This window comes from Tupaia chinensis, unplaced genomic scaffold (assembly GCF_000334495.1).
Source record: "Tupaia chinensis unplaced genomic scaffold, TupChi_1.0 Scaffold000146_1, whole genome shotgun sequence".
Classification (NCBI taxonomy): Eukaryota; Metazoa; Chordata; class Mammalia; order Scandentia; family Tupaiidae; genus Tupaia; species Tupaia belangeri.
This window is the reverse complement of record NW_006159616.1, coordinates 16,080,277-16,097,794: the sequence shown is the minus strand read 5'-3', so window position 1 is coordinate 16,097,794 and position 17,518 is coordinate 16,080,277. Positions and strand designations below refer to the sequence as shown.

The 17,518-nt window shown below is 39.1% G+C and overlaps 1 protein-coding gene across 1 annotated transcript in view; it reads left to right on the top strand.

Annotated features, from left to right (window-relative positions):
* Window positions 1-17,111, top strand: part of PER3 (period circadian regulator 3) — a 60,422-nt gene extending 43,311 nt beyond the window's left edge. Inside the window, exons 18-21 of the mRNA XM_014586595.2 lie at window positions 1,092-1,197; window positions 8,241-8,424; window positions 8,952-9,102; window positions 16,296-17,111. Of these exons, the coding sequence (XP_014442081.1) occupies window positions 1,092-1,197; window positions 8,241-8,424; window positions 8,952-9,102; window positions 16,296-16,376 (522 nt within the window). The 3' untranslated portion in view covers window positions 16,377-17,111. The remainder of the gene's footprint in view (window positions 1-1,091; window positions 1,198-8,240; window positions 8,425-8,951; window positions 9,103-16,295) is intronic.
* Window positions 17,112-17,518: the final 407 nt, after the last annotated feature.

Below are 17,518 nucleotides of genomic sequence, written 5' to 3'. Positions count from 1 at the left end.
GAGACAGTGAGAGGGAATGTGAGAAATCATCCTTCAGGGGAAATGGCCATACCTGAATCCCTTCTCTGTTCTCCTCCTCAGATTTTGGGCATGCATGTATGCATACATGCCTGTCATTTTTTCCCTTTCTTTTCTCTTTTTTTAAAAATAATTTTTTAAATTGTATTAATGATCTTATTATATTTAATTTGACTGGAGAGAGACAGAGAGAGAGAAAGGGAAAGTGAGAAAGCAAGCTGCCATCTCTGGTACTCAAATCATGGTTGACTCTGTGGGAGTTCAGTGCCTCAAACACCACACCATCTGCTGGCCCTGGCCTGGCATGATTTTCAATCCACCAAGTCTGGAAATCTAACCATGGTCAGCCATGTGGTAGTCCAGCATCTAACAACCACACCACCTGCAGGCCCCAGTATGCCCACTTTTTGAAAGCCTTGTATTAATGCACTTGCTAAAAATCGAAGGTAAGGCAGCGAATCACCATGAGCAAAGCCTGGGCTATGGAGCAAGACATGGATTCCGATCCCAGCTCTGTCACTAGTTAGGTGGGCTAGCCAGATATGTTATTTAACCTTTTTCTTTCTTTCCTTATTAGGAAAATGGAAAGATGAATACTTAATAGCTCATTGTGAGGATTAAATGATGCATATATACTACATCTCCCCATGCAATAGATGTCCAGGGTACCTGGAACTGTGTTTTGTTCAAAATTGTATTCCTAGTATTTGGAACATATGAAATGCTCACTATGTAGTTGCTGAATAACAGCAAAAAAATTCAAAGCATATACTGTGTGGTGCCTGGTATATATTGGGTTGTCAGAAAAGCCATGACACATTTTTCATAGAAAAACAGAAATATGTTAGGACTTTTCTGACAACCTGATAGTACATGCTCAGAAAACAGTAGTATCTTTAATATTATGTACAAAGGAACTGACCACATTCGTGGGGATAGGCTGAAAAGTTTTTAATGTCTCCATTATCTATGTGTCTCAGTTTAACATGTGAAGTTGATGCTCTACCCGTTATTTTATAATGTGACGCTCAAGATGTTCAGGTCTCTTATCTTGTGGCCTTTCTTGCTGGCAGCATGTTACAGGCAACAGGGGGAACAAGATCCATCATCCTGCTGCTGGCAAACTCTCTGCAGTACTTCACAAGGAATCTCCATCTGGAACTGGTTCTACAGCATCAGGTAGTGGATCAGGATTCCTCAAACACCATTGCCAAATTCTCACCATGTCATGGGCTACCTGGTTTTGGCACTAGTACAGAAGTAAAGTTTAGTTTTGTTTTCATCTGCTAAGCTCTGTTGGGGTATATTTACATGCAATAAAATTCACCAATTTTAGGTGTGCGGAAAAAGAATTTTCATAGAAGTGTACACTATTATGACCCCCCACTACAATCACCACAAAGAATATTTCCATCACCTCCCAAATGTTCCCGTGAACCGTTAGCATCATTCCTTCGTTGATCCTTTGGCTCCTGTAAACCACTGATGTACTTCTGTCCTGTTCGTTTTGCTTTTTCTCTATTTCATATAAATTGAATCAGGCAGTCCACAGTGTTTTGTGTTGGCATTTTTTCAGTTGCATAAGCCTTTGTGATTCATCCTTATTGCATGTATCTGTAGTTTATTCCTTTTTATTGCTGAGTAGAATTTCATTGTGTGGATCTCCATTCACCAGTTGACAGATTGGACAGAGGTTATTGGGTTGTTTCCAGTTTTAAGCTGTTTCTGCTTTGAGCATTTGAATATGTCTTTTTTGTGAATATATGTTTTCTCTTCTCTTCCTTTGGGTAAATACCTAGAGGAATGAAATCGATATATGTTGACCGGTGATGTTAGTATCTTTTCATGTACTTATTTGCCCTCCATGTGTCATCTTTGATGATATCTGTTCAAATCTCTTGCACATTTTTTCCCTGGGAAGTTTATTAGTTCTCTTATTGAGTAGTAAGAGTTCTATATATATTCTGGATACAAGTCCTTTATTAAGCATGTTTTGCAAAATTTCCTCTCTATGTGTGACTTGCCTTTTCATTTTATTAACAGTATCTTTTGAAGAGAATTTTTTTAATGAAATTCAGCTTACTGAGTTTTTTATGTTACATGTTGTACTTTTAAGCGCCCTTTTTAGTAACTCTTTCCTTAACCAAAAGTCACTAAATAGTCTCCTGTGTTTTCTCTTGGAGGTTTTGTAGATTTAGCTCTTATAGTTAGATGTATGACCCATTTTGAGTTAATTTTTGTTTTGAGGTAAGGGTTGAAATACTTTTATCCTGTATGGATATCCAGTTTCTGCTCTATTTGTTGAAAACCTGCATTTTTCCGCTGTTGGATATTTCAGCATCTTTGTTGAAAATAAATTGGTCACATGTATGCGTGTTTATTTCTGTACTCTTTTCTGTTCCTTTGATCTATATACCTAGCTTTAGGTTATGCCATGCTCTTTTGAGCTTTCAAGAAAGCCTTGAAATTTGGTAGGGTAAGTCATCCAGTTTTATTCATCTTACAGTAATTTTTTTCCTTTATTTATAATAGAATTTATACACATTCATGTGAGAATAACAGAGAGATGAGCACCCTCATAAGGTCTGGTCATACCACAATCCATTCCTCCAGTCCTCCAGACCATCAGATCCCGTACATTCACATGCATTATGGTGTATTTCAGGCTGACTGGCACAGGGATTTGAACTGCAGTTGCCATGTGGAATCTAGCTTCTCTTGAGCAGCACAGTACTACTGTGTCACACAGCTGCCTGCTTTTCTTTTCAAAATGATACTGGATATTAGGGGTATGTAATTATATGAACCAAGGTCCTAGATCAGTTTCTCAGTGTCTGCAGAAAAATCTGCTGGGATTTTGATGGAGATTGTGTTGAGTCTATCTATAGATCAATTTTGGAAGAATTATCTTTCTAGCAATATTGAGTCCGCAGTCATGTGTATTTCTCTATTTATATATGCCTTTACTTTTTTTTCAGCAGTGCTTTGTAATTTTCAGTGTACATGTCTTACACATACTTTGCTAAATTTATCCCTAAGGATGTTATAATTTTTGATGTTATTGTACATAGCATTTACAAATGTTCCATTTCCAGTGATTTGTTGTTAGCATATAGAAATTCAATCAAATTTTATATTTTGAATTTGGATTCTGTATTCTTGCTGAACTCATTTATTATATGTGTGTATGTGTTTTTAGGTTTTTGCTATAGGGCACATACACTTGCTGGAGAGTCAGAGACAGCAAGAAGGAAAGTGAGAAATCTAGGTTTAATTCTAAATATTAAATCTAGGTTTTCTTTAAATACATCCCCAAGGATGATGGCCACTCTACAATCCTCCCTGGTGTTTTGTATATGCATGCACACACACCCAGCGTGATTTTCAAGGTGGCTGATCTGGGACTTGAACCACGATTGGCCATGTAGAAGTTCAGCACCATAACCACTATACCATATACCATCTGCTGGCTCCTCTTTTTTTTTTTTCCTTTTTAAGAGAGTCTGTTTTTTTTTTTTTTGAGAGCTTTTTTTTTTGTTTGTTTTGTTTTTTTGCTATAGGGCACGTGTGCTCACCAGAAAGACAGAGAGAGACAGAAAGCAAGAAGAAATCACCCCCCGGGGGATGCCCGCTGCAACCCCTTCTCCATTCTCCTCTGGGGATCTTGGGCACGCGCATACATGCGCCCAGTGTGAGTTTAAGCCACCAGGTCCAGGACTCAAACAGCAGTCGACTACATGGGAGTCCAGCGACATAACCATTATGCTAACTGCTGGTCCCGAGAGTCTTTTTTTTTTTAGAGAGAGATTTTTGCTATAAGGTGCATGCACTTGCCAGAGAGACAGAAAGCAAGAAATCACTCCCCAGGGTGATGCCACAATCTTTTCTTCTCCATTCTCTTCTCAGGATTTGGGGCATGCAAGCACATGTTCCTGGCAGAGTTTTAAGCCACTGGGTCCAGGACTCAGACTGTGGTTGACTATACATAGGAGTCCAGTGACATAACCATTATGCCATTTGCTGGTCCCTCGTTTGTTAGATTTAGTAGCTCTTTTGTAGGTTCTGTAGGATCTATGCAATTTTATTGTCTGCAAATATAGTTTTACTTCTCTCTTTCTAATCTCTATGTCATTATTTGTTTCGCCTTATTTAACTGGCTAAGTCCCCAGTGCGGTAGTGAATAGAAAAAGTGACAAAAAGACATTCTTGCCTTGTTCAGTCTTAAGGGGAAAGCAGTTTCACTATTAATATGATATTAAATCTAGGTTTCCCTTAAATGCGGTTTATCAGATTGAGGAAATCCTTTAGTTTATGGATATGGTTTTCTTCATCTATTAAGATAATTGTTTTATCAATATGGCAAATTATATTAATTCTTAAATAATTAAATTAACCTTGTTTTTAGTTATGCTATTTTACCCTTTTTATATATTTCTGGATTCCCTTTCCTAATATTTTGTAAGGGTTATTGTGTTTGTTGTATGAAATGTTGATTTGTTGCTTTCTTTTTTTGTATTGTTTTAGTCTGGTTTTGGTATCAGGATAATGTTGGTTTCAAAAATCTGTTGGGGAGAGCAGCTGGTGATGCAGAAGTAACACAGTACTCTCTGATGCTGAACCCATGTGGAAAAGTCACAGATTCATGTCCCAAAGTGGCTTCCCTGTGCATGCTGGGCATGCATGCATGTGCCCATGATCTGGGCTGGTTGAGGCTGGGGGTAGATCACAGTGGGATCCTGTTAGACATGCTTTTGTTTGTTTGTTTCTTTTTTTTTTTAATTTTTTTGGCTGTAGGATTCACGAGTTCAACAAAGAGAAAAAGAGAAAATGAGAAAGCACCTCCCACAGTGGATGGCCATGCTGTAGTCCCTTATGGGATATTAGATGCACCTGCACACATGCCCAATGTGTTTTTCAAGACACTGGGTCTGGTACTCTAACCATGCAATCAATTATGTGGGATCCAACCACCTTAACCTCCACACCATCTGCTAGCCCTGCCATTCATTCCTTCTTGGTTTCACTCCTGGAAAAAGTTAATGATTTCAGTCATCACTTCAGTTTTCCCACACATTAAAAACAATTTCTTAGACAGTATTATTCAGTATCTTCTTTAATGCCATCAATATTGATCTTTTCCACAGTTAAGTACACACCTGCTCTTTGAGACTCTTCTCTTGAAACAGCCCTTTTTGTTTCCACAACTCTTCCATCCACCTTGTGTGGCCTTGTATTCATGGCTGCGTCTGCCTGCTCCACAGTGGCATATGTGACAAACCCAAAGCTCCTGGAGCACTTAGTGCTTGGATCTCCCCTTACCACCCAGTACATGAGTGTTCCCCATTGCTCAGAATGGCTCCTCAGACTATCATTGATTGTTTCAAAGCTCAGCCCTCTGATGAAGAGCTTCCACGACTAGTTGGCCTCTTGAGGAGACTCTGACTTAGATGTGACTACAGTGGGAAGAGAAACTTTAATGATGATTTTCTGATAGTGTCCACAGGTATAAAGGAGTAAATTAGTCAATGTATCACTGTTGGTTTTTATGACAGACTGTTATAATATCCAGCTATGATTGTGAATTTGTCTTTTTCTTCTTGCAGTTAGATAAGTTTTTTGAAACTCTTTTAGTAAACGCATACCCATTTAAGGTTATTATGTCCACATGACAAATTGATTTCTTTGTCTTGAAATATATCTTGCCTTGAAATCTACTTTGGTATCAGTAGAATATCCAACTTTATTGTGAATAGTGTGTACATGGTATGTTTTTTCTTTTTACTTTTAATTTATTATTGTCTTTTACTGAAAGTGATATTCTTATAACCAGTTTGTCCTTATGGCAATCTCTGCCTTTTAATTCAGGTGCTTCCTTTGACCATTAACATTTAATGTGATTATTGACCTGCTTGGCTTTAAATTAGATCTTCCATCCTGCTGTTTATTTAGTTTTTATCTCATCTACTATTTGCACCTTTCCTTCTACCCTTCTCCTTCTGGGTTAATTGTATATTTTTATTCATTTTTTTCTCCAGTATTAGCTTCTCAAGCATGCCTCTCTATTTTTTTTTCCTTTCATTTTTTTGCCCACTTTTTTGTTGTTGCTCTAGAATTTACAGTGTACCTCTTTTACTTCACAGTTTACCTTCAATCCCCCACCACCACCACCCTCGCCACACGCACAGGGCACATATATTCACCAAAGAGTCAGAGGGAGAAAGCACCCTTGCAGTGGAGTGTGGTTACACCGCAATCCATTCTCCTCTGATTCTGCATCTTGTCAGGATTTGAGGAATGTACCCACACATGCCTGGCATGTTTTTCAAGCCACTGGGCCTGGATGCAAACTGCTCTGTTGGCCATGTAAGATCCAGTTCCCTTAACCACTAGGCCAAGGAGCCAGCCCAACCTTCAAATATTACACCTCTTGGGTACAAGCAGATGGTATGGTGGTTAAGGTGCTAGACTCCCACATGGCCGACTGCAGCTCAAGTCCTGGACCTGGTGGCTTGTTTTTCTCTCTTTCCTTCTCTGTCTCTGGTGAGCACACATGCCCTATAGCAAATTAAATAATAATAAATGAAATTTAATAAGTAATTAAAATATATATTACAACTCTTAATCCTTTTTGTATAAGAGCATTAAAGCAGAGTACTTCCATCTCACCCTTTATTTTTTGCACTATTTTTGCAATATATTATAATAATGTGTTGTAAATTCCACAATAACATTTTTTTCTTTAAACAGTTGATTTTCTTTTAGAATTTTTTTTAATTGCCAGAAAGCATGTGCACTTGTCAGGGAGAGAGAGAGAGTAAAAACACCCCACCTCCACCCCCCAAGGGGACCTGGTCACATTTGCAGTTCCTTCTCCTTTTCTACTTCCTGTTGAGATTTAAGGCATGTACGCACAGGTGCTTGGCATGGTTTTTTAAGCTCCTTGGGTTAGGATTCGAACTGTGGTTGGTCATGTGGGATCTGGTTCCCTTAACTACTACACTGTGTACCGGCCCAAATTTTTTTTAATGAAGAAAATTGCCTTATATTTACCCACATAGTTCCTTTTTAATTAGACAAATGTTTTTGTTCATTTCATGCTTTTACTTGTTTCTAAGTAAATGAAAATTATCTAGAATGGTCTGATACAAGATGGGAAAGGAGTGATCTATAAAACTTCACAGCAACCATAAAGAGATGGGCCTAGGGATGAATGATTTCTCCATTTTAACAGGAGTAAGGTGAGGAGGAAGTGTATAAATGAGTAATTGTATGTGTTTGACATCAGGAGTATGATGAATTTTCTTTCTCATGGCTACCTTTTTCCTGTGAAATCGGTGACAGTGAGGGAGAAAAATAGAGAATTTTAAATCACCAGAAGATGTATGTGCTCATCAGAGAGAGAGAAACAAGGGGGTGGGGTACCCTCAGTAGGGCATAGTCATGGTGCAATACCTTCTCCTCCATTTCTCCATCCTGTTGGTAGTTGGAGGCATACATGTGCATGCACCTGGCATGTTTCTCAGGCCATCAGGACTAGAATTTGAACTGTGTGGGGAACCATGTGCTATCTGCCTTCCTTAACCTCTAGCCTGTGAGACTGGCCGGTCCTTCGTTGGCCCTTTTGAGGCTGGTAATGATGAATTTATTGTAGAACCAATGTACTGTGCTCTTTCTCCATGTGTTTGGCTGCCTGCATTTAGATGAGATCAAAGTCACCTATTGGCTATATTGGAGTTGACAGGATCTTGATAGTTGTATAGAGTCAGAGGCAGAAAGAGGTCTTAAAGTATTTTAAGGGGTGTTATTGAATGATGAACTGTGAACTTTAAATAATAAGGGAGCCAAAGGGGAAGACTAAGGCACTGTTCTCAATTTATAGTTGGAACAGTTGAACATGCAAATAAAAATGTGAAGCTGAAATGTTAGTGATTTGGGAGACAGAACAGTTATGGGTGATGGTAAGGAACAACATGCAGCCCTGAGAACGGAGAGCTCACGAGGAATGGAGAAGGAAATCTTGGGAAGAGCAGAGATCTTTCTATAGAAGGCTGTTCACAGGGGGTTGAGGCTACCTGGGATGAAAGCTGGGAGCGGTAGTGAGGAAAGCTATTATCTGTGAACAAGTATTTCTGTTTATTTTGTGTTTTCCATTGAGGGCCAGTTTTGCAAATCAGTCTTTAAAGGTATTTTCTAATTTGTTGTTATCGTTGATTTTTTTATAGGAAGCAGTGACAGCAGTGTTTACTTTGCTAGTAATGATCATTCTTCAGAAATCTCCCAAAATGAGCAGCAACCTCAGGATGTACAGAAAAAAGAACTATTCCCCGGGGTAGCTCCAGAGTCCATCTGGAGAATGATAGAGCAAACACCTGAGTGCATTCTCATGACATACCAGGTACCTGAGAGGTAAGATAGCACTGTGGAAGATTCAGTTTCTGTGTTTTTATGGCTTCTTAGTATTTATAATACAACATACACTTCAAATATTTCATATATAACCTTGGAAAAATCCATTTTCAAATTCATTTATTTGAAATCGAGGGATAGTGATTTGTTGAAAGAGTTATAATGCTAGTGCAACACAACACGAGATGAAAAAGCAAATAAAGGCGGTGCTTTCCAATGTGGCACTGAAGTACACGAACCTTCCTTTCAAGACGGGTTGTTCTTCATTCTAAAAGAAAAGAAAAGCTAAGGGAAATGTGTTTCTTCTATGTGCTTCATTAAGACATACAGGTGTTTGCCACCAAGAAAAAAAAAACAAAAAGAAAGGGCCTACTTTACCATCTTGACAGAGAAATGATTTGGTAGATTTTTTAAATTTTGTACATTTTATATTAATAAGAGGTGTAAAATTATATTACAGCCCAAAAGAAGTATAGATGCCTCAATAAGAACTCTACCTCATTAAACTCTGTTTTGTTTATTTTCAGGGATAAAGAAGTTGTACTAAAAGATGACCTGCAGAAGTTAGAAAGGATGAGGCAGCAACAGCCGAAGTTTTCTCTTGGGCAAAAGGAAGAGCTGGCTAAAGTGCGTTCTTGGATTCAAAGCCAGACTCTCCCTCAAGAAATGGGCATCCAAGTAAGCATAGTAAGACTAGCTATCACACAGCGACGTTCTTAATATAGTCGTGTTATTGCATGATGGCACTAACATATTTAATCCTCACAGGCTCTTCTGTGATAGGTGTTAATGTCCCTAACAATCACCAACAAAGTATGGTATATAGTTATTAAATATTTAGTATAAGATTATGCAGTTAATTGGATTATGAATATGAGTATTTTTGACTCCAAGAATTTTTTTTTTTCTTTGTTGGGGAAAAAAGAGTAATGACATCTGCTTTGATGTATAATTGACTGAAAAGAAGTGTAAGAGATGCATTTCAAACAAACGTCCATGTTTGAAAAGAATTAAAATTTGAGATGTAAGATTCACAGCAGAGGTGGTATTCACACCTAGCAGGAGCCGTAGTGGAACTCCAGTAGTCTTTTTGCTGTTGAAGTCTTTTCAATCAGATAATTTGTGAATAGCCCAAACAGTGAGGCTTCGATTTACCAGTGGTTCTAACTGGTGGTGGTAGTAGCCGTAATGATAGTAGTTATGGCTGTACTAGTAAGAGATCTTGATCCCGACAAGTACCAAGATGTGAGAGGCTGGCGAGTCAAGTTAAAATTCTAACAATAAACTTAGATGTTCAAAAAAGTGTAATATTAAAGGCTTATGAAGTAAGCAACCTATTGAAGTCCTCTCTATTCTTTCCTTTTTAAAATTTGATACCACATTTTTCACTGTGGTGAAATACACTTTACATAAAATTTACCACCTTGGACTATTTTTAAGTGTATAGTTCAGTGGTATTAGATACGTTTACATCTCTCTGGCACCCGCTTTACATCTCTCTGCAACATACCATGAATTGAGCTCATCTGGCAAAACTGAAACTCTGTATATATTAAACTGTAACTCCTCGTTCCTCTTCACTAACCCCTTGAGCCACTGTTCTACCTTATGACTCTCTGAATTTGATTGTTCTAGGTACTTCATGTAAGTAGAATCTTACACTATTTGTCTTTGTGACTAGCTCAGTTAGAGAAACCTTTTATTCACTTTTGGTTGTTACTTGCATGGAATACCTTCTTCCATCCTTTCTCTTTAAAACTATTTGTGTCTCAAATGAGTCTCTTATAAACATATAGTCTCTTATAAACATATAATTGGCTCATGTTCTTTTTAAATTTTTTATAGAATTATTTAATTAGTTACTTTTTATTACTAATTTTTTTTAATTTGACTGGAAGAGGCAGAGTGAGGGAAAGTGAGAAAGCAAACCGCTGGGTCCAGGACTTGAACCACAGTCCACCATGTGGAAGTCCAGCACCTTAACTACCACACCACCTGCTGGCCCCAGCTCATGATTTTTTTTAATCAGTTTCTTCTATGTTTAAAAAATTTAACCCATTCACACTTAAAGATGTTTAAAAAATTTAACCCAGTCACACTTAAAGGAAATACTGGTAGAGACTTACCTGTGTAATTTCACTATATGAGTCTTCAAAAAGTTCATGAAAAATGCATGCTATGAAAATACTATGCATAGATTTCAAAAAAAAATTGCATCAAAATAAACTTATACCTTAATTCTATTTTTCCACAAACTTTTTGACATCCTTTTACATTTGTTCACTAAATGCCTTCTTGCTATTTCCCATCATTTTCTGTTTGTTTTTGTTTTGACTTGCCAGAGGGCACTTATACCCACTAAAGAGAGAGTGCAAGAACTCAATCCCTATGGAGAATGGTCACACCGCAGTCCCTTCTCTGTCTCTCCTTCATTTGGGTATTTTGGGCATACATGCACCTAGTATGTTCCTCACACTGCCAGGACTGGGACTCAAACTGCAGGGTTGACCATGTGGGATCCAGATGCCTTAATCACCAGACCATGGAGGAGGCCTTCCCTCATTTTCTCTATTACTGACTTTTTCTGTTTAGTTGATATTTGCAGTGAAATATACTTTAATTCTTTGTATTTTCTTTTTCTTCCTGTTCACTTGCTATTTCTTTTGTGGTAACCATGGGGATTACTTGATATGTTTATCATCCCAACATATAATTTGATGTCAGTTTACACTAGCTTCACTGGAACTCCAACCCCATATTCTTTTAGGTATTGATGTTATGAAAGAATTAGATCCTTTTTTTTTTTTTTTTAGAGGTTTTTGCTATAGGGCACGTGTGCTTGCCAGAAAGACAGAGAGAGACAGAGAGACAGAAAGCAAGAAATCACCCCCCAGGCAGGATGGCCACACCGCAATCCCTTCTCCTCCATTCTCCTCTCGGGATCTTGGGCATGCACGCACACGCGCCTGGCATGAATTTAAGCCACTGGGTCCGGAATTCAAGCCAAGGTTGACTATATGGGAGTCCAGCAATATAGCCATTACAGCAACTGCTGGTCCCAGGATCCTTTAATTGTGTGTCTAAAAATACAGAGTAATCTTTAATGTCTTAATTTCTTAAGTGATGTAGAAAACAAAATGTAGAATTGCAAACCCATAAAAGCCAGAATAATACTAACTTTTAGACTAATAGTTTTATTTAAGTGTATTAGTCTCTTGAATCTTAGAAAACAAAAAGGGGCCAGCCAGTGGCATTGTGGTTAAGGTAGCTAGATCCCACATAGCCAACTGTGCAGTTTGAGTCTGGGACCTAGCAGCTTGAAAAACATGCCAGGCATATGTGTAAGTGCCCCAAATTCCAAGAGGAATGTGGAGGAGACGGGATTGCGGTGAAGATCTCTCCTATGAGGTACTTACTTTCTCACTTTCTCTCTTTCTTTCTTTCTCTCTCTCTCTCTGGATGCAGCAAACACATACATGCTTTAGCAAAATTAAAAAAAAAAATGATGAAGTTACACATCATTGCTAAAATAATATTAGCTTTTGGGGCCGGCAGGTGGCATGGTGGTTAAGGGTGCTAGACTCCCACATGGCCAACCACGGTTCAAGTCCCAGACCTGGCGGCTTGCTTTCTCACTTTCTTCCTCTGTCTCTCTCTCACACTCTATCCCTCTTTGGTCAAATTAAAATAAATGGATAAATAAAGTTAAATAAAAAGAATAATAATACTAACTTTTATAATCACCTATTTATTTACCTTCACTGAGCTCTTTACTGATTCATACAGCTTTGAGTTATTGTCTAGTGTCCTTTCATTTCAACCTTCAGTGCTCTCTCACTGGCAGGTCTAGTGGTAGCAAAGTCCCTCCTTAACTTCTGTTTATCTAGGAATATCTTAATTCCCTCTCACTTTTGAAGGACAGTTTTGCTAGGTAAAGGATTCTTAGTTGACTTTTTTTTTTCCTTTCAGCATGTTGATTGCATTGGCCCACTGTCCTCTGGCCTCCAAACTTTCTTTTTTTTAGAGAGAGCTTTTTGCTATAGTGCACGTGCACTTGCTGGAGAGAGAGAGAGAAAGTACAAGAAATCACGTCCGGGGGGGATGGCTATGCTGCAGCCCCTTTTCCTCCATTCTCCTCTCAGGATTTTGGGCACGCATGCGCCCACACCTGGTGTGAGTTTCAAGCCACCAGGTCCAGGACTCAAACTGTGGTTGGCCATGTCCAAGTCCAGCGGTATAACCATTTACACATCCGCTGGTCCCTGGCCTCCAAAATGTCTGATGAGACATTTGCTAGTAATCTTCTTGAGAGTTTCTAGTATATAATGAATTGTTTCTTTGTTTCTGCTTTGAGGATTCTCTTTGGCTTTAGACTATTTGATTTTTTTTTAATTTTAACAGCTTTATTGAAGGACATTTAATGTTTTTAAACTGCACATATTTAGTGTGTACATTTGATAAGTTTGGATGTATGCATATACCTGTGAAACCATTACCTAGGTTCAAGTTGCATGCATTAAAACTTCTACCAATATTCCCTTTCTGGTATCTAAAAGGATGTTAAAACGTAATTATTATTTTTCCTTCACCTACCCTCAAACTGTTGCCCACTCATCTTCCTTATCATGTCTCAATTCTAAGATTCCTTGCTGCTTCTAACTTTTTAAATCTTTTTTTTTTTAAATCTTTGTTCGTGACAGTGTGAGTGAGCGTAGGAGAGAGAGGGAGAGAGAAAAAGAGAAGAATACCCTCCTTGGAGTCTGATTACCCCATGATCCCCTTTCTCCAGTCTTCCAGCCTGTCAGTTTCTGGGCACTCACATACATTTGTATTTTTCAGGCTGGCTAGACCAGGGATTCGAACCACCATCCCGTGTGGGTTCTGGCTTCTCTTGGGTAGCACATTACACCTGTGCCACAGAGCCAGTACTTTTTTGTTGTTGTTAATAACGTGTGTGCACTTCCTGACAGACAGAAAGGGGGAAAGTGAGATACCACCCCCAGAGGGAATGGCTATGCCCCAATCCCTTTTTTCTAAAGTTTCCTCTCATGAGTTTGGGCATGCATGCACATGCACCTGACACAGTCTTCAAGCCTGTTTGATTTTACTGTGTCTCAGTGCGGACTCTTGAGTTCATCCTACTTGGAGTTTGTTGAGTTTCTTTAGTCTCTGTTCCTGTCTTGTATCAAATTTGGGGAGTTTTCAGCCATTTTTAATCTCTACCCTTTTATCTCTTTCTTCTTTTTCTAGATTCCCACAAGGCTTATGACAATTTACTTGATGGTGTCCTACATGTCCCTGTAGGCTGTATTACTTTTTCTTCCATCTTTTTCCTTTGTTTTCTTAGACTTGACAGTTCAAGTTCATGTAGTCTTTTCTTCTGCTCGCTCAATTGGCCTTTAAATACCGCCAGTGAATTTTTCATTTTAGTTTTGTACTTTTTTAAAGCATTATTTTATTTAACTTTCTTTCTTTCTTTCTTTCTTTCTTTCTTTCTTTATTTATTTATTTATTTATTTATTTATTTATTTGACCAGAGAGGGTCAGAGAGAGAGAGAAAGCACGCCACCAGGTCCAGGACTCGAACCATGGTGGACTGTGTGGGAGTCCAGCACCCTTAACCACCATGCCACCTACTGGCCCTAGTTTTGTACTTTTGAGTTACAGAATTTCTTTTTAGTGTCCTCCCATGTTTTCTATCTTTTTATTTCCATTTTGTTCATACATCACATTCTTGAATGTCCACGTCTTCAGTTCTTGAACATCTTTAAGACAGTTGTTGCACAGTCTTTGTGTAGCCAGTTTTCCTTCTGATCTTTCTCAGGGACTGTTTCTGTTGGTCTTTTTTTTCCTTCAAATGGCCCATACTTTATTGTTTCTTTGTATGCCTTGTAATTTTTTTGTTGGGAATTGGGCATTTGAAAATAATAGTGACCCTGGGAATAAGATTCTCTTCCGTCCCCAAGAATTGCAGGGTTTTGTTTAGTTTGTTGGAGATTAGCAGGAGGGTTAAACTCAAGGTGTCCTCAGATCCTTTTATACTTGTGCCTTTCCCTGGGTGTGCACAGTAACTGATTTTGAATAACTGGCTCCCAAAAGGGGGAAAAGAAAAACGAAGGTGGAGGAAAGAAAAAGATAAGGGGCTGGCTCCTTAAATCCTCTGGAAGTTGCTTCAGCTAAAGGCAAAGGGGCTGTGCAGAATTGGGGGGAGGTCGTAACGATGGTACCTCCAAGATCAGAAGCAGCCAGCAGTCAGATCAGAGATCCTCAGCTTCTGGAGGGCAGGGTCTTTCTCGCCTACCCTGACTACAGTAAGCTGCATGTAAGCTGCTCCAGGAGCACACGTGTAGCAGCCTGCCCCAGGGGTTGGGAATGGGTAGCTGCCACTGTGCTGCAAGCCGAAATTGACAGAAACTAAGTGCTAAGTGTAGTTTCTCACCTCAGCCTTTCTCCAGAGGTTGGAGGCCTTCAGATAGACTGCAGAGTTCCAGATTAGTTTCACCAGACTGCAGTTCGTGCAGTTGTCATCTAGGAGGGGAGTAGGATCTCGGGTTTTCAACTCTAACATCCTCTCAGAGTCCTCTCCCCTATTCCTATTTTGAAAGAAAAGAATGAGTTTCTGCCATTTAAGAATAGTCATGTGGGATCTTGTTACTGGGGAGGTTTGACCATGGGAGTCTCCACCTGGAGTGGGAGGGTCCTTGGCTCTGTGCAGGAGAGAATTTAAGAGTGAGCCTTTGAGGGAGAGTGAAAACAGGTTTATTAAGGAAAGTGTGCAGAGCAGATTACTCCATAGTGGAGCTGCCCCATGAGGGGAGATAGGTGAACAGTTTCATTCTTTGAGGGAGAGTGAAAACAGGTTTATTAAGGAAAGTGTGCAGAGCAGATTACTCCATAGTGGAGCTGCTGCCCCATGAGGGGAGATAGGTGAATAGTTTCATTCCCTCCCTGGGTAGACAGGATCAGGGAATAAGCCTGAAACACACTGCCCTGCCCACTGCTTCCCTGCCTGCAAGCCTCAAGAGGAAGGTGAAAACTGTTACCCAAAAGGAGAGCTAGGAGGGCTGCCCCGTAGGCCGGGCCGTGAACTTCTGTGGCATCTGGCTTTTATGACTTGGCTTAATGCCAGGCTGAGTAAGAGGTGGTTTATTCATGATTTTTCTGAGAAGGGGGTGGTGGTTTTCCTGGAACCACTGTCCTCCTATTTTCTAGCCTTACTATGGTAGTTCTGATTGTTGTCACGGTTATTGTAAACTGTCATGGCATGTACAGAGTGTCATGGGGTATAATGAGTTCGAAGGGTAAGCAGTGGTCATTCCAGATGCTATCTTGTTTCTTATTGGTTTCAGATTCAATCTGTCAACCACCTCCTGTCTATCAGGTTTTATTGTTTTATTATAGGTGTTTGGAATGTCCCTTACCTCAGTCCCTTCCTGTCTTATTCTCATCAAAAAAGCACAAACTGCACTGGTTACTAGAAGAGTATTTTTAAAATGTTTCTCTGGGTTTTTTAACAGGGTATATAAAGAGTGAGCCTCAAAATAATTTTTTTTAAAGTATTTAAACAATTTCTACTGTTTACCTTCTAATAATAAAAAATCGGTTATAGGGGCCAACAGGTGGCATGGTGGTTGAGGCATTGGACTCCCATGTGGCCAACTGTAGTTCAAGTCCTGGACCCGGTGGCAGCTGGAAGATCACAACAAATCAGGAGATAAATAAATGTTTAAAAAATCCACTATAATGGATATTTTCAGACATGAATAAGTTGGAGAGTTAAAAGTGTATTGCATGACTAGCCTTTCTCTGATTTTAAAACTCTTCAGATGACTAGCATCAAATAACCTACCTGCTCTTGTTCTTTTTTGGAGGGCTGTGACGCTTGTGAGAACAAAAATTCAGTGGATGCTGCAGAATCCTCTGGGCAGGACCCAGCAGAAGACAGCAGTTGAGTGACTGTGAAGATGTACCTTCACAGTGTTTCTCAGACACGTTGGACAAATAAACCTCTTTGTGTATCTTTTTAAATCATAGACTCTTAAATGGCCATGAAGTTATCATAGAAAGTTAAAACGTAAGGTTTTTCCTTCTTGATTTTTTTTTTAGTAGATAATAATTTTTTTCTAAAGTGGACACTTCTCTTTGTTCCTGATGTATTAAAACTATTTGGCTCTTGTTCTAGTTCAGCTATCTTGTTAAGAGATTGAATAGCCTCTAAAGAGGTAGGTATATGGAAAACTTTATTTCATTTGTTACCCAAAATAAGCTATAATTACAGGTTTAGCTAGAATAAGCCCCAAACTTTAGCATCATTTATTTTGTTATAATGCTGCATAAATCATTCTCCCCTGTTAAGAGTACGTCCCACTTATGGATCGTATACTTGCCAAAATGGTTCCCATAGCTTAATACATTCATCTAGGCTTTCTGTAACTTGGTTATAATACTCCCACAACATACTAAAATATACTGTCCATTAGCATGTCTGAAAATACCTGATTTTAGGGGTTGAATATTTACCTTCATTCTTGTTGATGCTTTTCCTTTTGATGTTCTTCCTTCCACTGAAATTCTTGAAGCCTTTTCATAAAAATTGAGTAGTTTAGGGGTTAGCCAGTGGTATAGGGGTTAAGGCACTGGACTCCCACATGGCCGATCATGTTTTCAAGTCCCAGATCTGGTAGCTTAAAACTTAAGCCAGGTGTGTGTGCATGCCCAAAATCCCAGGAGGAGAAGGGATTGCAGCATGCCATCACCCTGGTGGTGATTTCTTACTTTCCCTCTCACTGTCTCTTTCTGTCCCTCTGGTCAAGTCAGCTCATGTGCCTTATGGCAAAAGCTTTAAAAACAAATTGAGTAGCTTATCAATGGGCTTGTTCTTTGGAGAGTTTGCATGTGTAACATTAAAAAGAGTTTCTTACTTATAACCAGTAGTATTTTTCTTTTCAATGTTTTCATTTTTAAAATAATAATTATTTAGGGAACCAGCAGTTAGCGTAATGGCTATGTCGCTGGACTCCCACGTAGTTGACCGCAGTTCGCGTCTCGGACCCGGTGGCTTAAAACTCACGCCGGGTGTGTGTGTGTGCGTGCC